The 25415-nt window shown below is 42.1% G+C and overlaps 1 protein-coding gene across 1 annotated transcript in view; it reads left to right on the top strand.

The window, feature by feature from the left end:
- Window positions 1–2803: 2803 nt before the first annotated feature.
- RAB22A (RAB22A, member RAS oncogene family) overlaps window positions 2804–25415 on the top strand; it is a 45695-nt gene continuing 23083 nt past the window's right edge. Inside the window, exons 1-2 of the mRNA XM_069548222.1 lie at window positions 2804–3189; window positions 4185–4264. Of these exons, the coding sequence (XP_069404323.1) occupies window positions 3154–3189; window positions 4185–4264 (116 nt within the window). The 5' untranslated portion in view covers window positions 2804–3153. The remainder of the gene's footprint in view (window positions 3190–4184; window positions 4265–25415) is intronic.

Genomic DNA, 25415 nt, shown 5'->3' with positions numbered 1-25415 from the left:
GAAAGTTATGACCAACCTAGATGGCATATTGAAAAGCAGAGACATTACTTTGCCAAAAGGTCCGTCTAGTCAAGGCTATGGTTTTTCCAGTGGTCATGTATGGATGTGAGAGTTGGACTATGAAGAAAGCTGAGCACCGAAGAAGTGATGCTTTTGAAGTGTGGTGTTGGAGAAGACTCTTGAGTCCCTTGGACTGCAAGGAGATCCAACCAGTCCATTCTAAAGGAGATCAGCCCTGGGATTTCTTTGGAAGGAATGATGCTAAAGCTGAAACTCCAGTACTTTAGCCACCTCATGCAAAGAGTTGACTCCTTGGAAAAAACTCTGATGCTGGGAGGGATTGGGGGCAGGAGGAAAAGGGGACGACAGAGGATGAGATGGCTGGATGGCATCACTGACTCGATGGACGTGAGTTTGAGTGAACCCCGGGAGTTGGTGATGGACAGGGAGGCCTCGCGTGCTGCAATTCATGAGGTCACAAAGAGTCCGACACGACTGAGCAACTAAACTGAACTGAACTGAACTGAACTGAACCACCCTTTGAAAGCCCAAGCTAGCCAAGTGGAAGAAGCAACTGTGGAACTGAGGCCCCGATCTACAGTTCCAGCAGATATCCTTGCCAACAGCCAGGTGAGGAAAGCCATTTTGAACCCTCCTATCTCCCCAGAGTTCCAGAGAACACATGAGGCTTCTATATCACCCAGTCAATGCACAGAATTGTTATGCTGTTGATTTAAACCACTAAGTGTTCAGGTAGTTTGTTAGATAACTGAAATAGCCTAAAACCAGCTTTCCCAGCCAGGCCAAATGTTAAATCTGTGAATGAGAGGTGCCTTAATAGCACCTTCTGTTGCTTATCAAGAGCAATGCTACATTCCTTTCATTCAAAGACACCCATTGGCTGAAACATTTTGTAAACCCACAGCCCACATTGTACCTGGCTCCACAGTAGTCAATAATTATGAATAACGATCACATCAATAATAATGGCAGGTAATATTTACTGTTTCTTATGAACAAGACTTCATGTTAAACCTTTTATTTTTTATGTATTTATTTGGCTGTGCCAGATCTTAGCTGCAGCACACAGGATCTCTGATATTCATCAAGGCATGCAGGACCCTGTAATTGCAGTATGTAGGATCTTGAGTTACGGCATGCAAACTCTCAGTTGTGGCATGTGAGATCTAGTTCCCCCACCAGGGATTGAACCTGGGCCTCCTGCATTAGAAGCACAGAGTCTTAGCCACTGGACCACCAAAGAAGTTCCTAAACCTTTTATTAGTTAACCTCTACTAAAGCCCTCTGAGGTGGACCATTATTACGCCCATTCTACAGATGAAGCCAGTGAAGCTCAGAGAGGTACAGTAACTTGGCCAGGAACACACAGCCCGTAAAGAGTGGCTCAGGACTTCACCCTCTGGCCATCTGACTCCAGAACCCACAACCACTGGCCCCTTCAAGGGTCATTTTACTTTAATAAAGTTGCCTCCTTCTGAAAGAAATGATGTGTATAAATTACACGTTTCTGAAAGAATAAAATACACATATTTCTGAAAGAAATGTGCCTGACCTATGGTATTTTCCGTAAACCCCAGTTCTTGTTAGTAGGAAACTTGTAGATGCAGAAGGAAAGAGCACAGTAAGCCCCATTGATGTTGGTTACTGTGATGGTCTGTACAGGCTTCCTTCATCAGCAAGCACCCAGGGTTTGGTAATTATCTGTTTACAAGTTGGCTCTCTCCCTGGCCTGTGAGAGCCATCACAGTCTCAGGTTCATCTTTGTAGCTTCTGGGATCGGCACATGGCCTGGCCCACAAACAGGAGGTCCTCAAGAAAAGTTTGCTGAGTAGAAAAGAAATGCTTCATTCACCACCAGTGCGAACTTGCCTTAACAGGTACATCTTCTCCACCCATCAGTCCTTAAAGTGAGTCTAAAGGAGAGGGCAGGAAGGTGTAGGAGGGAGACCCATCCGAGAAAGGCGGGTACCAGTGGGCTCCTCAGGATGAAACAGGGCTGGGCTTGTGGCCAAGACACTGGAGAAGTCTGTGCGAGTCTGTGGCCGGCCACATGGAGAGCTGGACCTCCCAAACTCCCTGGCATTCTGAAAAGTCCTGGGGGACAACTGGAGACCCTGGCTGGAAGCCCCCCGACCCCGGAGGGGACCACGCCTCCTCCCACCCGGAATCGCCAGGATGAACGAAGGACTAGCTCTCCCGGGCCACAGCAGGAGGAGGAGGAGGAAGAGAAACAAAGTAACAGGAAGTCAGAAGTTTTCCAACAACAAAAATCCTCCCCACCGCGGAGAGGGCTCCCCGTCCTCGGCCGCCCCGCCCAGTGAGGAGGGACCGCCACAAGTGATCAAGGCAATTGGGGGTCCCCCTAGTCTGGTTCCAACAGGAAGAGCCCAGCCTGTAGATCCCACACCCGGCTTCTGAGCACCCCTAATTCTGCGAGAAGTTCCCAGGGAGGGGCGGGATGCCCCAACTGTTACTTACAATCGTCTAAGTCATCCTGCAAGTCCACAAAGTACAGGGGCATCTCTGAAAACCAAGAGACACACAAGGAGTTACGAGGGGGCTGCGGCAGGTGGGCTCAGGGACGGGCGGGGGGCGGGGTCCTCGGGCCTCGTGGGGTGGTTCCGGCTGAAGGGGAGGGGGGTGCCCCAGGAGCTAGACCCCATTCACCCGCCATCTTGGGATGACCTGGAGGCGGGGCCGGCGCCCGAGGGGCGGGGCCTGAGGGGATAAGGGCGGGGCATATGGCCTAGTGTCCCGCCCCCTCACTGCCAGCCCCGCCCCCGAGCCCGGGCCTCCCCGCGAGCCTCGCTGCGCCGGCCGGCCCCGCCCTCTCGGCGAAGGTGGCTGCCGAAGTGGGCGGGGAGGTCAGGTGACCCGGCCGGCGTCCCAAGATGGCGGCTGCGGTGGCGCCCGGGAACCCGCGGCACCGTCCGGGCTGCTAAGACGGGCCCCGCGCGGCTGGAGACGGACGGCCCGGGCCGAGGGCCAGCGAACGGGCGGCCGCCGCCTCTGCGCGCCCCGCGGCCGGGGCTAGGCCGTGTGGCGGCGGCGCCGGGGGATGCTCGTGCTGGGCCGGGCCTCTCCCTTCTCAACTTAGGGCGGCGGCGGGCCCGCGCCCCTGGCTCCCAGGCCATGGCGCTGAGGGAGCTCAAAGTGTGTCTGCTGGGGGTGAGTGGCGGCGGGCCGACCGGGAGGGCCGCGGGAGGCCGGGCGGGCCGCAGACCCGGGCGTGCCCATGTCCCCTCCGCCCCTTCCCCCAGACTGGGTGCGGGACACCGCCTACCTGCCCAGACCCTCGCTTCGGTCCCCTGGGCCGTCCCGCCCACCTGGCCGCACCCTCCTGAAGGATTTGCTGTCGGTAGGGTTCACCCTTGTCCCTCCCTGGTGCCCAGGGACTCTTCCTGCCCCCCAAAGGGTGAAGAGTCCTCCCTGCCCTTCCATTGCTTCTGGGTTAAGAGCAGTCTTAAATAGTTTCCCCAGGTACTGGTTAGGAGTTGGCCAAGGCTTGCAGAGTAAGACTAGGAACAGGTCTTTATGTTTTACAAGCAGCATTAGTCTGCTTTCCTGTCTGCTTGGCGTTTTTGAACTTGTGGAATATCCCTGATACTTCATGCAGATTTACCTTTCTGGGGCGGGAGTGGGGACATTCAAATCAGAAAGCCCCCCAAACTGGTTTGAAGCTTCAGCTTCCTAACTTGTCAAGGCAACTTTGCGATTTCAGAGCATACTTTCTGAAGTTGATGCTCTCTTACCAGAGTTGCTGCTTTAAAGACTGAGAAAGATTTCAATAACTAGTCTTACCCCTTCCCAGATTGGGTGGGGCTGGGATGTATCAGGAATTACTCAGAAGTAGTTCAAGAGTTCATTCTTAACATAGACTTGTTAGAGAGCAATTGAGTTTGTCACTTTGCACACTACGCAGAAACTTGGGGTCTTTCAGAAGATCCTCACATCTTTTGTAAACTCAGATGTCCTCTCCTACAATACGTTTTGTAATCTTTATTATTACTCCACTGAATTTTTATGAAAACCTCCTTTATGTTTCTTTAAAATTCACCTATCCAGGATGATGCTTCCAAAATCCTGAACTTAGGGCACAAGGCAGGTTTTGGTAAGTGCCAGCAAGTAACTTTTTCTTCTTCACCTCACTCATTGTATTTCAGGATACAGGTGTGGGTAAATCAAGTATTGTGTGGCGGTTCGTGGAAGACAGTTTTGATCCGAACATCAACCCAACAATAGGGTAAGAGATTATGTTTACTGAATATGCATCTAAAGGTGTACTGAAAAGTCCTTTCAAACAAAGATGTGTTACAAGGGTAGGCATCCCCATTCTAAAAGCTAGTGAATTTGGAGACACTGATTACCATCATCTCTAGAAGAACTTGAAACAGTAGAGCAAGGATTGATGTGTTTTAGGAGAATCGTCTTTTAACTTGTGAGGAGTGAAAACTTGAAAGTGAAAGTATGGAATTAAAGTTTTACTTACTAGAATATACTTAGAGCCTTCGATCTGTGAATAGGAACAGCAAATTGCACCTTAAAGTAAGGCAGAAGAAAAGAGGTCTTAATGCTTTTTTTCCCCTGGCATGTCAACTAAAAAATACTTTAGATGGCTTTAGCTCTTCCTGAAAAATAGTTTGGAGTCTGAACCCTTCTCACACATTTCAGCAGTATGGCTGCACATTCCAGTAGCAGTGATGAATTAACAGAGTAATATCAAAATGTAAGCCTTTTGGAGGTATCTGGTTCATAGGAAAAGTGAAACTGACTGGCTATAGGTTTTTGACTCTAAACTTTTCAGGGTGTTTAAATATCATACTGTTAATACTTCCTCTGTGAGAAGTTGTGTTTTGTGTCTTTTAATACTCTTGTTAAGCTTATAAAACTAGGTAGCTGCTGTGCAAAGCCTCACCCAATTGGTTGTTTCCACTTAAAGAAAAATTCTGTTCTGCCTAATTGGGAAATAATTCACAGCGTGCACGTCCACATTTGAAGGCGTCAAGATGAAACAACCACTGACTGACTCTCTGAAATTCAAGTGACTTTGAATGTTCTTCAGGAAAGGACTGGGCGTGTCTGCACGTGTAATGTGTGAACTCATCCTCCTCTAGGCCTGCCTGTCACTACCTGCGTGGGAAAGTGAAGGGACAGGAAGTGACAGGCCCTGCTGCTGCCTCAGGGAGTGACACACCTCATGCTAATCAGCGCCCCAGACCCCACCGCCAGCTTGGTTAGAGGTGCTGCCTCACCAGAGAAGAGGGGGTGCTGAGGGTCTCTCTGGTGCTCACACGGAGGTCCGTGGCCCTGTTCTGGGCGGCCAGTCCTCCCCGTTTGACTGCGCACCCAGTCCCCAAGCCCAGCTGTCTTCCCTGTTTAGTCTGGGTGAACGTCTCACAGGCAAGAGTGATGTGAGGCTTTCCCGTCATCTCCTCCACCCTTCCCTGTTTCTCTGTCCTTGGCATGTGTCTTCCTCCTTCATGATCAACCCCATGCACGCCTGAGCTCAGGAGCAACCCCTGACTCCTTCCCCAGCCCTGCCTACAGACCTGCTCCCCTGAGACAGGGCCATTCCCCAGGCCTGCTGGGCAAATTGGGGGCTCTGGAACAAGAGCTTACTGCTTCTTCAGCCCTCTGCCAACCATCCCACCCCCCTGCTCTGCTGAAATCACCTTCCCTCAGGACCTGCTTCTGTCTCACTGACAAAGCCAAGGGCTGTTTCCTTTCATTATTGCTCATCCAGTGCCGGCTGTATGCCAGATGCTAGCCTGGGTGCTGGCGATTTAGAGCAGGGCTCAGCAGACCCTGGCCTTTTGGCCCACTTCTCGATTCAAAGATAAAGCCTTACACAGCATACCTGTTCATTTATATGTGGTCTCCACTGCTTTCCGGCTCCAGGGCAGAGTTGAATAGCTGTGACTGAGACCCCATGGTCCACAAAGCCCAGAGTATTTATTATTTAGAGCTTTTCAGGAAAAGTTGACCAGTCCCTCCTGCCCTCAGGTACCTGCCAAGAAGGAGAGAGACATACTGTGTAAGCAAAGCACAGGAAGTGAGTTCTTTGGCCATTTTCTGTGCTCTGAAGGAGGAATGTGGAGGCCCGGCGAGAGCATGTAGCCAGGGCCTGACCCTGGCCCAGGGCTCTGCCAGTTCCCAAGGTGCCTTGCGGTGAAAGTATGAGGCACTTAGAAGCCCTGACATCTCAATATTGATAAATGAGTAGATTATATTTCAAAAGATAGTTTAGAGATAAAAGTTTCTGAAGAGTGGAAGGTAGCTGTTGGTGGTGTTGAGGGCGGTGAGTAGCATGGGGGACAGGGCATGTTGGACGGGCGGCCCAGAGGCTGGACAGGCTGCAGGCCCAGGCCACGGGTGTTCTTTCTCTCCCTGTGTGCTTGCGTGCTCTTCAGTCTTCTGCCTGCCCCTCCTCCTCTGCTGAGTTCACACCTGTAGGTCTTCCTCACGCATCCTGCCTGACTCCTCTGTGCTTTTCCCAAACATGTAGGGGCTCTGCATATGCGTGACTAAGCTCAGGAGCTCCCCATCATAGGCCTGGCCCTCTGCACCTCTTTCCATGGACCTTGTGGTAGAGAAAAGGACCAACATGTCCTCAGGTACTCAAGCCAGAACCATGGGCATCCTTTCTAGATCCCCTCCTACTGTCGCTTCTCCTCCCTGAGAGAGGGACAGTATACAGTATGTGCATGTTAACAAGCATATACTGCTAATTCTTGATCCCTTCTCTTCTCCCCTACCCCACCCCCCAGTTTTAGGCATTTTCTAGTGCTTGTTTTCTTGGGAGATGGAAACTTAGTAATCCTGCTTCTCTTACCTCTCCTGCTTTATTTGCCCTCCTCCTTCCGTGTTTCCATTACAGCTCTAGCACTGAGCGGCAGTGTAGCGTTTAGACTGCAAGGTCTCGAGCCGGTCTAGCTGCCTTCACATCCCAGGTCTAACACATAGTTGCTCTGTGGCCTTGAGCAAAGTACTTAACCTCTTTGTGACTAAATTTGCACATTGGGGATAATTAGTTGCCTCTGATTATAGAGTTGTGAAAATCAAGTTAAAATAGGTAAAAATTGCTTAGAATGGTACTTTCATATGGTAAGCATTTGTTATTTCTTAGCAACTGATATTTTTTGATAAACTTCTAACACTCCAGTACTCTTGCCTGGAAAATCCCATGGACAGAGAAGCATGGTAGGCTGCAGTCCATGGGGTCACTAACAGTCGAACACGACTGAGCAACTTCACTTTCACTTTTCACTTTCATGCATTGGAGAAGGAAATGGCAACGCACTCCAGTGTTCTTGCCTGGAGAATCCCAGGGACGGGGGAGCCTGGTGGGCTGCCGTCTCCGGGGTCGCACAGAGTCGGACACGACTGAAGCAACTTAGCAGCAGCAACAGCAACTGATATTTTTTGATAAACTTCTAACACTATAGTTTTTTTAAACTGTATTTAAATGGAATTAGTAGATATTGTTTTGTATCTGCTTATTTTATTCATACTTTGTAAGGTTCATCTGTGTCGTTTCATGTAATGATACTTTTGTTCTTTTTCATCTCTGTACAGTAAGTATCCCATTGGATAAATACACTAAATGCACCAGTTCATTCTACTGTCAGAATTGTGGTTGTTTCTAGTCAGGGTTTGGGAATTGGCGGGGGAATTCCGGGCTCAGAAGGAATGTGTATCTTAACTCTAGTAGATGTCTTCTGAAGTATTGTGTCAGTTTATGTTCCTGCCAGCAGTGTTTGGGAGTTCCGGTTGCTTCATGTCCCCTACAACATTAGCTGTCATCAGTCTCAATTTAGCTGTGTTGGAGGATTGGTGGTACTGCCTTATTCTGGTTTTAATTCCTGTTTCACATAAGACTACAGCTACTGAACACTTTTTCATGTCTTCATTGGTCACCTGGATACGTTGCCTGTTTGAGAATCTTGTTCATTTTTCTGAGTTGTTAGTCATATTCTCATTGACTTATGGGTGTGATGTATTCTGGATATTGTAGATTCTTTGGTCATTTGTTGCATCTGACTGTTGCAGATACTTTCTCGCACTCTGTGACTATCCTTTTCACCCTCTGCATCTTTTAATGAAGGGTTGTTACTTTTAATATATCCGTTTGATCAGTCTTTCAGTGAAAGATATTATGTTAGTGCTTTTTATGTCCTTTTAATAAACTTTGATTTACCAAAGTCATGAAAATACACTCCTGTTATCCTATAGAAATTTTGTTTTGCTTCTCAGATTTAGATTTAATTTTTACCTAGGATTAATTTCTGTATGAGATGTAAAATTAGGTTGTGAGGGATTGTCTTTTTTTTTTTTCCTTTTAATTCTAGCAGAGATTTACATCTCCCCTTTTCTTTTAAAGATTATCCATAATTCACTGTTGTGTACCGAGAGCTGTGATTGTCATAAATTGATCATCTGTATTTCTAGTGCACTTTTTATGGATTTTTTTTATTGTATCCCATTGATCTGTGTTTTAGTTTTTTTTGTAATTTTATTTATTTGTTTTTATTTCTGACTATGCTGGATCTTGGTTGCCGCCTGGGCTTTTCTCTAGTTCCGGCAGGCAAGGACTGCTCTCCAGTTGCGATGCCCAGGCTCTCGTTGCAGTGGCTTCCCTTGTTGTGGAGCACAGGCTCCGGGGTGTGTGGGCTTCAGTAGTTGCAGTGCATGGGCTCATTAGTTGCGGTTCCCTGGCTGTAGAGCACAGGCTCAGTAGTTGTGGTGCATGGGCTTAGTTGCTCTGCGGCATGTGGGATCTTCCCTGACCAGGGATTGAACTCTTATCTCCTGCATTGGCTGGCAGAGTCTTAGCTGCTGAGCCACCAGGTAAGCCCTGATCTGTGTTTTTAATTGACTTACTCAAGTATAGTTTACATACAATAAAATGCACCCATTTTTAGTGAACATTTTGATGAATTCTGACAAATTGGGGAAGGAAATGGCAACCCACTCCAGTACTCTTGCCTGGAAAATCCCATGGACGGAGGAGCCTGGTAGGCTGCAGTCCATGGGATTGCTGAGAGTCGGACACGACTGAGCAACTTCACTTTCACTTTTCACTTTCATGCATTGGAGAAGGAAATGGCAACCCACTCCAGTGTTCTTGCCTGGAAAATCCCATGGACTGAGGAGCCTGGTGAGCTGCAGTCCATGGGATCGCTAAGAGTCAGACACGACTGAGCGACTTCACTTTCAGTTCCTTTAATAGTTATGGGCCTATTCATTTCTTCCTGAGTAAGTTTTGGTATTAATAGTTTGTGTCTTGCAAAGAATTTGTCCATTGTTTTGGTCTTTTAATTTATTGGCATAAAGTTGTTCATAATATTCCTCTACTATCATTTTAATGTCATTAGAATCTGTCTAGCTATTTTAATGGTTTTCTCAAAGAACCAGTTTTTTATTATGTTAATATTTCACAGTTTTTCCCCACTTTTCTTTTCATTGATCTTTACTTTTATCTTCATTTTTTCCCTTCCTTTTCTTATTTTGATTTAATTTCTTCTTTTTTAGTTTTTTCAAGTGGAAGCTTAGAATATTGACTTTTAAGGCTTTTTACATGTATGCAATTAGAACTATAAATTTGTCTGTAAGTACTGGTTTGGGTGAAATATCATAGATTTTGATGATTGTATTTTCATTTTCATTTAGTTCAAAGTATTTCTTTCCCTTGTGACTTTTTAGTTGTTTGGAAGTATGTTTTCTAACTTCCAATTATTTGGGGATTTTCCATAAATTTTCAACTACTGTGATTTGTGGTTTAAATCCACTGGATCAGAGGACGTAACTCATTAATTTATTTCACACCTTTTTACATTTAATGCTTATTTTATGGCCTAGCATGTGATCTTCATGAATGTTCCATGTTTAGCAGAAAAGAATATGTTCTGTTGCTGTAAATGTGTTCTGTAAATGTTAAACAATCAGCTTGACTAATAGCACTGTTCCTTTCCTCTGTATACTTAACTCATTCTTTTCCCCCTCATTTGCAGGGAAAGGAGTGTTTAAAATCCAACCCGAATTGAAGATTTGTCTAGTTCTGGTTTTAGTTTAATCAGTTTTGGTTGATATGTTTTGAAGCTTTTACTATTGAGCATATCTATTAATACATTTTATTTATTTTTTTAATTTTTATTTTTACTTTATTTTGCTTTACAATTCTGTATTGGTCTTGCCACAAACATTTTATTGTTTTTATTCTTGATAGCATGACCCTTTTGCTATCATGAAATGTCCCTGCTTTTCCCTGGCAACAGTCCTGAGTCTGAATTCTTCTCGGTCTTATATGAATACACACTCTTCAGCTCCGTGTTGATTAGTGTTTGCATATCTTTTCCCATCCATTTACATTCAGCCTATTTCTATCTTTGTATCTAAAGTGAGTTTTTGCAGATAGACAGCATTATGGGTCTCACGTTTTAATTGGAGTAGTTGCACCAGCCGTCTAATAACAGTTGTAGGTAGCTGCATGTGACTATCTGAACTTAAGTAAAAATTTTAACTTGAGTTCCTTGGTCACACTAGCTACCATCCAGGTTCTCCTTGTGGAAGGCTCTGTTGTACAGTACTGGTTTAGACCATTTTTATTTTTTACAGCTATCAATATGGCTTGGCTTAAATCTGCCATCTTGCTGTATTTTTCTACTTGCCCCTTATTAATGGTTCCATTTTCTCTCTGCTACTGGCTTCTTAGCCCTACCTCTTCTGTTGTTTTAGCGGTTGTGCTTTGATTTGCAATATACTTCTTTATCATTCTTCCTTCAAATAATAGACAGTTTCACATACAGTATAGGAACCTTACAGGAGTATGCTTTCATTTCTCCTCGATGATCCATAGTGTTTTTATTGTCATATATTTTGCTTCTGCATCTTATAAAATCCACAGTACAGTTGTTGTTTTGTTTTGGGGTGTTTTTTTGCCTTAGTCAGTGATCTTTGAAAGAAACTATTAGTCCTTTTTTTTGGTCCTTGTCCCAGTGTCACGGTTTAATTCCTCTATCTGTGTAATAAGTCTCTCTGTCCAGTGGAGTGAGTACTTCTGTGTTGTTCTTCAATAATTTCTTGGCTATTCTTGGCCTGTTACATTTCCATGTGAACAGTAGTGTTCTCTTTTTTCATACCAACACACTAATTCCCATTGTGTTTTTGATTGACATTTCATTGAATTTATAGATTGGTTTGGAGAGAAATGACATCTATATGATATTGCATCTCTAATATATGAAATGTATTCTTCCATTTGTTAGGCTTTTTTAATTTTTCCTGAGCATTTTTTCTGCTTTTCTGTTTAGTGGCCTGGTACATCTTTTGTCAGATTTTATCCAACTGGTTTGATGTTTCAATGTAGTTTTCTGCTGTTTTTGTGCTAAGTGGTATTGCTTTGAAGTCTTTATTTCTAATCCTTAAACTTTTTGTATCTTTTAATGAGTTGAGTAGGATCTCTAGTTCAGTTTTGAATAGAAATGATCATACTGGATATTCTAATCTTAGCAGGTAAGCTTTCACTATTATGCCACTAAATATGTTTGCTGTAGGGTTTTTATACACACACCTTAGCATATTACAGAGTGTCTTTTTTTAATCATATGCTGGAGTTTTTTTTTTTTTAAGTGTGAAGTGTGGATGGAGATTTTTATTCATTTATTGGCTTGATTGTGTAATTTTTTATGCTATTAATGTGGTAAATTGTTGAATTTTCATGGAATAAATCCACTTATATTGTGATATATTATTCTTTTTACATATCACTGGCTTTAATTTACTGTCTTTTAGAACTTCCATGTATGTTTATGAGTAAGATTGTCATGAAGTATCCCTTTCTGTAATGTACATGTCAGGTTTGGTATGAAAGTTTTGCTTCCCTGCTGAAACTATTAATAGTTGAGAAGCTCTTTTATGAAAGAGTTTGTAAAAAAAAAAATGCTGCTGTGACTTTTAAATGATTAGCAAAATGCATGTGGGCTTTGAGTTGTCCTTGTGTAATAGGGTTTAAGAAGTCAATTTCGTTCATAGTTGTAAGGTTATTCATTTTCAGGTTTTCTATTTCTTGCTTTGATTTTGATAGATTGTGGTTTGTTTAAAGGATTTTGACTATTTTCATATACTTCTCTCAATTTATTGGCAAAAAGATGTTAATATTTTATTCTGTTTACATTTTACACATATCCCTTTTACATTTCTGATACTGGTTTTGCCTTTGATGAGCTCTACAGTCTTTCTTCTTTATTTCATTAATCCATGCTCCTATTCTTTATAGTTTCTGTCCTGTTCAACATGCTAATTTTTTCTAAATTCTTGAGATAGATAGTTATATAATTGATTTTCACTCCTTATTTTCAGTTGCATTCCTTGTTTTAAAACTGTAGTCATCGCTTTTACCAGATCAGACTAGTTTTTATAAAATATCATCTCAGTCATTCATTTCGGAATATTTTCAAGTTTCTATTATGATTTCATCTTTGATCCAAACATCATTTAGATGTGTTTGTTGAATCCCAAATATAGGGAAATTTTCTAGTTAATATTTTTAGTGATTACTGCATAAGTGCATTGAAATTAGCGAACATATTTAAATCCTTTATTACTGATATAATTTGCAATTTGCCTGGCATATGTTGATTTTGGTAAGTGTTTCCTATGTGTTTGAAAAGATGGCATACTTTATCGGTTTTGCAGCTGCATTAAGTACTTAACAAATCTAGAATCCTATATCTTACTACAATACAAACCTTCTACCATCTGAGCTGTTCTCTTTAGCTCTGGCAATGCACTTTGCCTTGAGGTCTAATTGTGACTGTTAATATAACAGCACTATTTCCTGCGGTCAATATTTGCATGGCGCATCTTTGTCTCTTTTTTGTTTTTTAACCTTTCTGTATCTTTTTACTTAAGGTGGGTTTCTTGTAAGCAGCTTATGATTTGAATTTTATAATATTATATATATTCCATATAACCACCCCTAATCAAGATCCAGAGATTTCCATCATCTCAGAAGTTTGTTTCTGTGAGTCCCACTCCCCATAAGTGGCATCTGTGCTAACTTCAGTCACTGTGGATTAATTTGGCTGTTCTTGAATTTTACGTAAGTGAAATAATACAGAATGCACTCTTTGGTGTCCTATTTCTTCCCCATAAAACAATGTTTCAGAGATTCAACCATATTGTTGTATGTATCATAATCTTTTTTTTTAATTGGTGACTGATACTCTCCTATGTGAATAGGTAACTGTTTGTTTACCCATTTTCCTGGTTATGGACATCCAGGTTGTTTTCAGTTTGGGGCTGTTCTGAATATAGTACTGTGATCATTCTTTTACAACGCTTTTTGTAGTCATAGGTTTTCATTTCCTTTGGGTAAATAACTAAGAGTAGAATTTCTAGTTCATAGGAAAGATGCATTTATAGAACTTAGTATGAAGTTGTCAACTTGGATGTATCATTTTACCCTCCCACCTGCAGTGTACAGAAGTCCAGTTGCCCTACATCCTCACCAGTTGTCTTTTTAACTTCAGTTTTTCTAGTGGATTTAAAATGGTATCTCATTCTGCTTTTAATCTGCATTTCCCAGATGACTAGTAATATTAAGCATCTTTGCATGTGTTTCTTTGTCATTCACTATGAAGTCACTACTCAAGTCTTTTGCCCATTTTTTCTTACTTTTTGCCTTATCTCTTACAGACGTGTAGAAATTCTTTACATATTACAAATAGAACTCTTGTCAGATATATTTATTGTGAATATTTTCCTGCATTCTGTGGCTTGCCTTTTCATTTTCTTAATGATGTCTTCTAATGAGGAGTTTTAATTTTAATGAAGTCCATATTAGCAATTGGTCTTCCTGGGTTCATGCTTTTTTTGGTCCTCTAAACAAACACTGCTTGCCCTAAGTTCTCAAAGATGTTCTCCTATGTTTCATCATAGTTTTAGCTTTACTTTTAGTTGTTTTAGCTTTAGTTTTAGTTCTTTGATCCATCTCAGATTAATTTTTCTGTATTCTGTGAAGTAGAGGTAAGATTCATTATTTTCTGATGTAATTATCCAGTTGTCCCAGCATCATTTGTTGAAAGCCTTTCTATCCCCATTGAGTAGCCTTGGCATCTTAATAAATCATAATATTGAGTCTTCTGATCCGTGAACATGGTGTCTTTCTCCATTTACTTAGGTCTCCTTTAGTTTGTCTCTGCATCATTTTGTATTCAGTGCAGGAGTCTTAAAAAAGTGTTTTTGTTGAAAAATCTTGCCTAAGTATTAATGTTTTTTAAGCTACTGTGAATGGAATTGTAGTATTTTTATCTGCAGTTTTTTGTAGAAACACCATTGAATTTCACATGTTTACCTTGTATACTTTAATACTGTTAAATTCACCTTTTTTTGATAACTGTTTTGTAGAGTCCTTATAATTTTTTACATCCATGATTATGTTGTCTGAGAATAAAGTCAGTTTGCCTTCTTTTCCTTTTAATTTTTTCAATACCATGCTGCATTGTCTAGAACAACCATATTGAATAAAACTAGTGAACAATATCCTTGCCTTTTCCCAGTCTTAGTGGGAGAGCATTTAACATTGTACCCTTAAGTATGATGCCCACTGTAGGGTGCTCATTGTTAAGAAAATTTCTTCTTTTTCTGGTTTGCTGAAAGTTTCTTTTTTTTTTTAAATCAAGAATGGGTCTTAAATTTTGTCTTAATACTTTTATGCATCTTTTTAGATGATACTATGGCTTCTTGCCACCATTTTTGTGTGAATGTGGTGGATAACTGTGGTCATTATCAATTGCTAAGTAACTAATTATCCCAATACTTAGATTATCCCAATACTTAGCCACTTGAAACAACAAACTTTATTCCACATTTTCTGTGGATCAGGAATCAGAGTGGCTTATCTGGCATGGTTCTGACTCAGGGCCTTTTGTGGTGGTGCAGTCAAGATGTCCCAATCAAATCAGAGCTGCAGTCATTTGAAAGCTTGGCTGGGGTTCAGGATCTGCTTCCAAGATGGCGCACTCACATGGCTGTTGGCTGGAGGCCTCAGTTTCTGAAATCTTCACCATGTAGGCCTCTCCCGTGGGCTGCATGAGTGTCTTCACAACAGGGTAGCTAACTTTCCCCAGGACAAGTGACCCAGGAGAGAGCAAAGAAGAATCTGAAGTATTTTTATGACCCCTTGGAAGGAAGTTACTAATAAGCCCATTCCAGACTCACAGGGTACGGAATTAAGCTCCAGTCTAGAAGGAGTATCAAAAGGCAAAAAATGAACATACTTTATTATAATTAACAGAATCACATTAATTTGATTTACATTAATTTAATCATTATTACTGTATAATCATATCATGTGTAAACATTAGACAAACTCAGATTGAGAAACTGTTCACAAAATGACAGGTGTATAATCCTCAAAAGTCTCAAAGTTTAAAAAGCCAAGGAAAGACTGAAAAGCGGACCCAGACTGAAGGAGCCTCAAGAGTCATGACAACTAAATACAGCATGTGTTTTGAACCACAAAGGATATTATTGGAACAGTTGGTAAAACTCAAATGGGCTCTGAGGACTAGATGGTAGTAATGTGCTGGTGTTAATTTCACAGTTTTGATTATCTTATTCTGCTTATGTTTGTAGGAAAGATAATCTTGTTTGTAGGAAATGTCCACTAATGTTCAGAGGTAATGAGGCAACTTACTCTCAAATGGCTCAAGATAAGTAAATTCTGTATTTGTAACTTTTCTCTAAATTAGAGACTGTTTCAGTGTTTTTTAATGATGGCTATTTTACTGTAAATAAAGGCATTAAGAGACAACCAACTGTTATCTCCCTAGTGTCATGAAAAGACAACTGATTGCTCAGTATGAAAGAGTATAACGTTGAGCTGCTGATGCCCTCATGCCTGCTCCATGAGCCTGGGCCACCCCAGCCCTTGGCCACATACCTCCCTGCTTGGCCCACCTTACAGGGACTCTGAGATTGAGTAATTATTCAGGGTAGGGAAAAGAAGGAAATGCAAAACTCTTTTCATTTTATTTGACACACATGTTACCTGTGTCCATGTCCCTTCATTCCTTCCTAGAGTTGACTTTTTATCTGATGTCATTTCCCTTCTGCCTAAAGAACTGTTTCAGCAATTCATGTATTCTCAGGGATACTGGTAATAGATCCCTCAGTTTTTGTTGCTCTAAAAAAGTCTGTATTGCATCCTCACTTTTAAAGGATATTTTTGCTAGGTAAAGATTTCTGAAATGTTCCCCCTTTTTGTATTTTGTTTTGTACAGCATAATGATTTGATACTGGAAGGTACTGTGAAATGGTAACATAATAACTTTAGTTTAAACATCCAGTCACCACACATTGTTAGAAATTTTTTTCTTGGGATGAGAACATTCAAGATTTACTCAGCAACTTTCAAATACACAGTATGGTATTATTAGCTGTAGTCACCATGTTGTATGTTACGTGCGTGAAGTGAGTGAAGGTGTCAGAGGTACCTACTTCCAGTTATACGGTAAATAGGTCCTGGAGGTATAATGTACAGGTTTTTTTCTTCTAGCATTTTGAAAATGGTATTCTGCTGTGTTATGGCCTCAATGGTTTGTGCTGAGTGGCTTGTCACCATCCTTAGCATCATTCCTCTGTATGTAACATCTTTTTATTACCTGGCTGCTTTAAGATCTCTGTTTTTTTTAATTAATTTTTGATGCAGTGTAGTTGATTTATAATGTGTTATTTTCTGCTTTACAGCAAAGTGAATCAGTTATACGTATGCATATATCCATTCTTCTAGGTTCTTTTCCCATGTAGCTCACAGGAGAATGTTGAACAGAGTCCTCTGTGCTCTACAGTGGATCTCTATATGCTCTAGGATCTCACTGTCTTTTGTCTTCCGTTGTTTACTGTTGTGTACTAGGTGCTTGTTGTCCTCTGGGGTGACTGAGTTGCTTGGATTAGAAATACGATGGCTTGGGACATTTTCAACCATCATTTCTTTAAATATTTTGTCTACCCCATTCTCTTGCTCTGCCTGTAGGATTCCAGTTATTCGTGTGTTAAACCATTCAATATTATTCAAACAGGTGACTAGGTTTTGTTTCACTTTGTTCCTCCACCTTTTTCTCTCTATTCTTAGGATCACATTGTTTCTGTTGATCTGTCTTTAAGTTCAGTTGATCCTTCTACTGCCTTTTAAGCACATCCTGTATATTTTTTTCACTTCAGATACTGTCTTTAATTCTAGAATCTTTATTTGGTGGTTTTTTTTAATATTTTGTAAGCTTCTCTGTTCACTCAATATGACTCCTTTTCTTTAAATCCTGATTATAACAGCTTTTAGAGCATTTGTCTACTAGTGCCAACATCTGGATCAGCTCATGATCTGTTGGTGTTTACTCTTTTTTTTCCTTTTGACCTTGGATCGCATTTCTTTGCAATTGTAGTAGTTTTTCTTTAATTATTGTTGTATGCTGACTGCTGCAGAAGATATGTTGTTATGGGGATTTTATATTATCTTTTGCTAAGGAGTGCTGAGTATCCCTTTGAACTTGTTCAGGTTTGGTTTTACACTCTGTTAGGATGGTTCCATTGGAGTATTTAGCCTCATGGCACATCCTTATTCTGGGGGCATGGTCTTTACTTCTGAAATGTGGCCTGTCTGGGTTTTGATCCTTAGCAGGATCAAAACTGCCAACTCTTCCTGTCCTGCAGTTGGCAGCCACTGAAATCTCTGCCTGGCTTTTACAGTATTCCAGTCTTGCTGTCCTTTCAGCCCACCCCTCGCTCCCAAACCCCCCCCCGCCCCCCCCCTCAACCGCCATGTGTGAGTGGTTTAAAGTGACTCTGGATTTGAGCGGATTTGATGTGTGCATCTGAGGCTTCCTCTGCAGCATCTTCCTCCCAGGGCACCCCCTCTCCCTCTCCAGCACAATGGTAGCCCCGGACCCCGTCATCTAGCCAGCAGTTTTCTGCTTGATCAGTTGGGGAGGGTCCTCCCCATGCAGGTACCACCACCAGTCTGGACTCCAGAGCTCTCAACTTTGACTTTTCATTTGAATCTTTAATTAATTTTGCTTTTAAGATAATTACTGGTGTTTAAATACAGCAGTTTTACACTTTGCTTCTTATTTACCTGGTCCTGTGTTCTTTGGACTGAATTTTGTTTTGGTTTTAATGCCATGTTTCTGAACCCTTAGTTATCTCGGTACTTACACATTCTTCTTGGTCAGTCTCTCAGTCATGTCTGACTCTTTGCAACCACATGGACTGCAGCACACCAGACTTCCCTGTCTTTCATGGTCTCTGAGTTTTCTCAGACTCATGTCCATTGAGTCAATGATGCTATTAAATGGTGATGCCATTTAGTTGTTAAAGAACAACTAAATAATTCATTAGTTATTCTTTAACTCTTTACTCTCACCATCATCTTATGTATCCTAGCCTTATTCCAGTCTAATGTAAGTTACTTTCACCGCATTCCAACAACGCAAGAATCTCAAATCTAATTTCTCTATCTCCTGGATTGTATGCTCTTACCTTGTATTGTAATTCCAGACCTCACAGGACCTTTATTATTGCTACACAGTCACCATTCCTGTCCCTTTTTTCCACATGTTACTTTTACTGTTGCTTTACATTCCTGCCTGCATTTCTGTCCTTCCATCTGGGTTATTTACTTCATTCTGAAGAAACACCATTTCATATCTCCTTTACTGTACTCGTCTGGTGCTGGTTTTTTTTGTTTGAAAATGTCTTTATGTCATCTTTTTTAAATTGAGCTTTTATTTACATACAATAAAATGTATAATTTACCTAGTCTTTATGTTGTGCTTAAGTGCCGCCAAGCTATAGGACATTTCTATTACCCCAGAAAGCTCCCTTCCTGCTGTATCCACCTTTGCCTCGCCAAGCTAACCGCCATCTGACTTCTATCATGGTAGAGTAAATATATGTTTTTAAACTTTATATAAGTGGAATCTTACTATATGTACTCATTTGTGCTGCCTTCTTTTGCTCACAATACTGTTTTTGAGAGTCATCCATGTTTTTGCATGTATCAGAAGTTTGTTCCTTTTTATTGCTCAGTAATGTTGTATGAATATACCACAATTTGTTTATCCGGTCTCCTGTTGATGGGCATTTAAGTGGAGTCCAGTTTTAAGCTCTTATAAATAAAGATGCTTTGAATAATTGTATACATTTTTGTGTGTGGAGTAAACTCCCGGAGTTTACTCAAACTCTTGTCCCTTCTCCTCCCGCCTTCAATCTTTCCCAGCAGCAGGGTCTTTTCAAATGAGTCAGTTCTTCCCATCAGGTGGCCAAAGTAGTGGAGTTTCCGCTTCAGCATCAATCCTTCCAATGAATACTCAGGACTGATTTCCTTTAGGATGGACTGGTTGGATCTCCTTGCAGTCCAAGGGATGCTCAAGAGTCTTCTCCAGCACGACAGTTCAAAAGTTATCAGTTCTTTGGTGCTCATCTTTCTCTATAGTCCAACTCTCACATCCATATGTGACTACTGGAAAAACCATAGCTTTGACTAGACGGACCTTTGTTGGCAAAGTAATGTCTCTTCTTTTTAATATGCTGTCTAGGTTGGTTGTAACTTTGCTTCCAAGGAGAAAGCATCTTTTAATTTCGTGGCTGCAGTCACCATTTGCAGTGATTTTGGAGCCCCCCAAAATAAAGTCTGTCACTGTTTCCACTGTTTCTATCTATTTTCCATGAAGTGAAGGGACCAGATGCCATGATCTTAGTTTTTTGAATGTTGAGCTTTAAGCCAACTTTTTCACTCTCCTCTTTCACTTTCATCAAGAGGTTCTGTAGTTCTTTTTTGCTTTCTGCCATAAGGATGGTGTCATCTACATATCTGAGGTTATTGATATTTCTCCCAACAATCTTGATTCCAGCTTGTGCTTCATCCAGCCTAGCATTTGTCATGATGTATTCTGCATCATGACAGAGTACATAAGTTAAATAAGCAGGGTGACAATATACAGCCTTGATGTACTCCTTTTCCTATTTGGAACCAGTCTGTTGTTCCATGTTCAGTTCTAACTGTTGCTTCCTGACCTGCATACAGATTTCTCAAGAGGCACGTCAGGTGGTCTGGTATTCCCATCTCTTTCAGAATTTTCCAGCGTTTGTTGTGATCCATACAGTCAAAGGCTTTGGCATAGTCATTAAAGCAGAAGTAGATGTTTTTCTGGAACTCTCTTGCTTTTTTGATGATCTAGCGTATGTTGGCAATTTGATCTCTGGTTCCTCTGCCTTTTCTAAATCCAGCTTGAATATCTGGAAGTACATGATTTACGTATTGTTGAAGCCTGGCTTGGAGAATATTGAGCATTACTTTGCTAACGTGTGAGATGAGTGCAATTGTGTGGTTGTTTGAGCATTCTTTGGCATTGCCTTTCTATGGGATTAGAATGAAAACTGACCTTTTCCAGTCATGTGGCCACTGCTGAGTTTTCCAAATTTGCTGGCATATTGTCTATAGCACTTTCACAGCATCATCTTTCAGGATTTGAAATAGCTCAACTGGAGTTCCAACACTTCCACTAGCTTTGTTTGTAGTGATGCTTCCTAAGGCCCACTTGACTTCGTATTCAAGGATGTCTGGCTCTAGGTGAGTGATCACACCATCGTGATTATCTTGGTCGTGAAGATCTTTTTTGTACAGTTCTTCTGTGTATTCTTGCACCTCTTCTTAATATCTTCTGCTTCTGTTAGGTCCATACCACTTCCTTCCTTTATTGTGCCCATCTTTGCATGAAATGTTCCCTTGGTATCTCTGATTTTCTTGAAGAGATCTCTAGTCTTTCCCATTCTGTTGTTTTCCTCTATTGCTTTGCATTGTACATGTTAATTTTGAGCATATACCTGAAAAGTATACTTTTGAGCATATTTTTTATCATTGTGTATAACAGATTAACCTAAGCTTAGCAGCTTAAAACAACAATGAATATGTATTGTCTCTCAGATTTTGAAGGTTAAAAATCGGGAGCAGCTTAGCTGGCTATTCTGCTGACCCCTCTATAGGGCTGCCTGAGTGTCCTCCCAACACTGGAGCCCAAGATGGAAGCCACAATGTCTGTGTGACCTCACCTTCATTTCCATGACATCCTCCTGGTTACATGGGACAGCTTCACTCACTGTGGGTGGGGACTACACAAGGACATCCATACCATGAATACCCTTAGGGCCGTCTTGAATGCTGGCACCACAGTAGGTTTTAAGGCATGTTTATAAGAACTTGCTGTTTTCCAGAGTGCTTACATACTCTTCTCCGTTCCTGCCGACACTACCTGAAAAGTCCGTTTGCTCCACATTTTCATCAGTTGTTTTTAATTTTAGCTCTTTTGGCAGATTGCAATCATTTTTTGAGGCCTGTTTTCATTAGATACAAAGTTCTCAGTTTTCAGTTATTGCCTCTCAGGCCTTTGACTATAATGTATCCCATTTTCATATGACTTCATCTGTCTTGATTGAAGTCAGGTGTTAGTCTTGTTGCTGTCTCAATATTAATGTGTCATTTTCTTCTTCTGGGAGCCTTTGAGATTTCCTTTTCGTCTTTAGGTTCCAGCAGTCTATCTTAGATATGCTTAGGTGAGATTTTTGGTTTATTCATTCTGCTTGGGTTCATAGGATGTCTTGCGCCTGTGGTTTGATGCCTTTCAAGTTGGAAAATTCTCAACCATTATCTCTTCAGTATTGCTCCATTTTCTCTCCTCACATTCTCAGACTGCTATTACATATAGTTTAGAATTTGTGTGTGCGCCTCTTCCACTCTTCTATATTTTCCTTTTTTTTCCTCCATGCTTTAGACTAGGTATTTTCTCCTAGCCCTTCATCCAGTTTATTAATCACTTTTTCAACTAATTCTAATCTCATTTTAAACCTATCTATGAAGGTCTTCATTTCAGTTATTATTTTTCTAAAGTTCTAGAATACTGTTGATTTTTTTTAGCATACCTTTTGTTTGTTTGTTTGTTTTTGCTGAAATTACCGTACTAATCACTGTTATGATACAATCTTTTGTTATCTTCTTAGTAAATATTGAAAACTATAGTCATTTTTCTATTTATTTACTTACTTTTTGTCTGACCCCACCACTCCATAGTTCTATGAGAAAGGGAACCTTATCCAAAATAACCACTGATGTATCCTCAGTGCCTAGCCCTTAGTTATTTGCTCAGTAAAAAAAAAAAATTCTTTAATTAAAAGATTTTTATAGTTGAATACAGCCATTATTTCTCTTTACCAGTCTGATTCATTTCAGATCCTCCTCTTACCGTCTTCTGCCCTGTTATTTCACTGAAACCACTGTTTCAGAGTTTAACATCAACTCATGAATGGCCATTTGATTGTATTTGTCCTCTCTAGAAGTATCTGATATTCTTTTTTCCCTGCAGAGCCTCTTGTTACCTGGCATACAGTTCTGATTCTCCTCCCTCCTACCTCATGGGATGGTCCTCTTTTTTCTGTTTCTTGGCCTTGGCATCCACTCCTAAAATGTGGGAGCAGGGAGGGTTTCTGCCATGGTCCTGGGTCTTCCAGGTGACTTCATTCACACTCACAGCCTTAAGAAGATCCCCTTTCTCCAGTGACTCTGTATGCCTGCTGTGTCGCTACAGACACACTCTGGACACCACATGTCCGCCTCTGACCTCCTCTCCCCACCCTCTCATCCCAGAGGCCTCAGCCTGCCTTGTCAGTGAGTCCACCACAGAGTGGAAATTGGTACAAGCACTCCATGCTGCAAGTAATAGTGATAATGTTCATCATATTCCATTCTTCAAATGTGGTCACTTAACCCTTAAAACAGCCCTGTGCACTCACAGTTCAGATATAAGAAGTCAGAAGATTCTCGTCCAAAAAATAAGCAAAATTAATTTTTAAAAGCCCACTAGACATCTGAGCTCACAAAGAAACCTAAATGAACGCAACTTCAGACAGTGACAAGCCACTCAAAAGAGAGAAGTGACCCCTGGCTGCTGTCCATCTCTACAGAGACAGAAGTTGTGGGAGCTGCTGGAGACGGGCCCATGGGCTCTCAGCTGTGGAGGCTTGAGGCCACGGGCAAATCCAGAGAAACCTCTCTGAGGGAGTCCCCATCTTCGCTGGACATTGGGTGACTGGAGCCAGGGCACAGGCATCCAGGCGGGGAACTGGAGCGCCAAGATAACTCCTCAGAATTGTGATCGCATTTACTGATCCTTCCTCCACTGCATCCAGTTAGCCATTAAGCTCATCTAGTGAAATTTATATTTAAAGTCAGGTCAGGAGAAGACTTCCCTGGTGGTCCATTTATAGGAAACCAAAGGCCAATCAAAACTCATCTGTGAAGTAGAGGTCAAAAATGGTTTGCCTGAGGTAGGTATAAGACTTAGCTAGAAATGGGCATAAGGAAACTTTCTGGGCTTACGGAAATGTTCTGTATCTTGTTTCAGAGAGTAATTACACACAGAGTGGGTAGTCTGTCTAAAAAGCCTGCATGCTTAGTGAGAATGCTGTTGCCTCATATCCTTGCCCAGAAATTCTATTTCTAGGACTTTATCTTTCAGATAAACTTAGTCACGTAAGTTTTAGACAACAAGGGCAGTGACTGTCCAAGGTTAGTAATTGCAGCACTGTTGATTAGCAGGGATCTGATTATATAATTTATAGTATAATCACTCAATAAAATGTGATACAGGGGGAAAGGCCAGCTTGAGAAAACTTCCTGTGCTTACATTGGATGACCTCCTAGGTTGTAGCACAGGGTGAAAGAATCAAAAGTGTGTTTTATGTTCTACCCTCTGTGTTAATAAAGAAGGTTTCAGGGGAAACTGCATGTACATATACTGTGTAAATCATGGGTGTATTGGAAAGGCGACCTGAGAAGCAGATGAGATAGTTTCCAGGGCGAGGAGTTGAGTGGCTGGAGAGGGGGGTGTGCAGGAGAGTTCAGTCCAGTGCACCCGCTCTGTGCGCTGTGGGTCATGAAGCCCGTGAGCATGTTGCCTGTTCTGAAAATCAAGGTGCAGAGTACAGTTTGGAAGTACTTGAATAGCTCATCTCACACACTGCTGCCTGAACCAGCAGAAGCCTGCCTCAGACTTCTTAGACTGTCCCTCTCAGCAGCCCACACCTTGTGGCCTTAGGGGGTCAGCCTCATGGGAGGTGTGAAGCCTCCCTTCACACCCATCAAGCCAACCCCATCTTTCTGCAGGACCCTCTCATGGCCTCGGAGCTCACCTCCTTTTCCCTCCGTCTTGTTTGAGCACTCAGCAATACTCAGTTTCCCTGGGTTTTGCCTAGAATTCCATCTCCACTTCTGCCCCATAAGTTCCTTAAAAATCGCCATCCATCTCACTCACCCATGGATTATTAAGGGCTTGGTATCTGGCTGAAGGACGAGAGGCCTATTGTGCGCTTCCAGAATTCAGCTTTCAAATAGATCTGATGACACCATCCCTTTCTCCCCTTGGGGCTCCTCGCACTCTCAGCTGTCTCTCCCAGAACATCACCCTTCAGATAAGTACACAGGTGGAAGTTTTAAATTTATACTGTGAAGTATTTCATTGTGTATTAGAAAATACAAAACTAGTCCCTGAGTCCTGTGGGATTTTAATTTTACCGGTATTAATGCTCAGACAAGTTTAAGTTAAAAAAAATAGAAGAATCAACTTTCTTACACCATTCAGCAGTAAGTAATAGCACAGGAGCACGAGTGTGGCAGAAATGGTGATGGTGACGCCCTGGCCTTTGGGAGATCCTGATGAACAGGAAACAGGGCCTCACAGAGCCGAGGCTCATCAGTGTGAAGTGTAGCGTCTTGCCGACCTTCACCCCACATCTGCCCCCACCCTTCCCAGAGCCTTTCATGTGGTTACCACCCCAGCCCTGCCTCACCAGGCTCACTCTGCAGAACCACTGGCATTCTTCTTGCACATTTTCATCATTCTCTGCTTCTCTTCCTGCTTTTTCTGTTGTAGAATGTGTCCCCACCCCCTCTCAGGTCTTGTTGCTGGGCAGACACCCCCCTTAAACTTCTGGCTTCATGAAGTCCTCCCTGGTGTAGTAGTTTCCATTTGCTGCTGTCACAAAATATAGCAAATTTATCATCTTACAGTTCTGGAAGTCCAAAATCAGTTTCTCTGGCTAAAGCCGGGGTCTTGACAGAGCTGGTTACCCTGAGGCTGTGAGGAGGGAACTGGCTTCCTTGACCTCCAACTTCCAGGGGCGTCCTGTCGTCCAGCCTCTGTCCGCATGGGCAGTGTTTATTGTTAGGTGTTAAGAGTTCAGAATAGTAACAGATCAGAAGGCTGGGGGAAGAAGCAGGGCATGGCTCTCCTCCCCCCATGCCAGGGCCCTGAAACCAGGCCAGGTGCTGGGCCCCTGGTCACTTCAGG

Source organism: Ovis canadensis, chromosome 13 (assembly GCF_042477335.2).
Source record: "Ovis canadensis isolate MfBH-ARS-UI-01 breed Bighorn chromosome 13, ARS-UI_OviCan_v2, whole genome shotgun sequence".
NCBI classification, from domain to species: Eukaryota; Metazoa; Chordata; class Mammalia; order Artiodactyla; family Bovidae; genus Ovis; species Ovis canadensis.
Note: the sequence above shows the minus strand (reverse complement) of the source record. Positions and strands in the feature narration are given on the sequence as shown.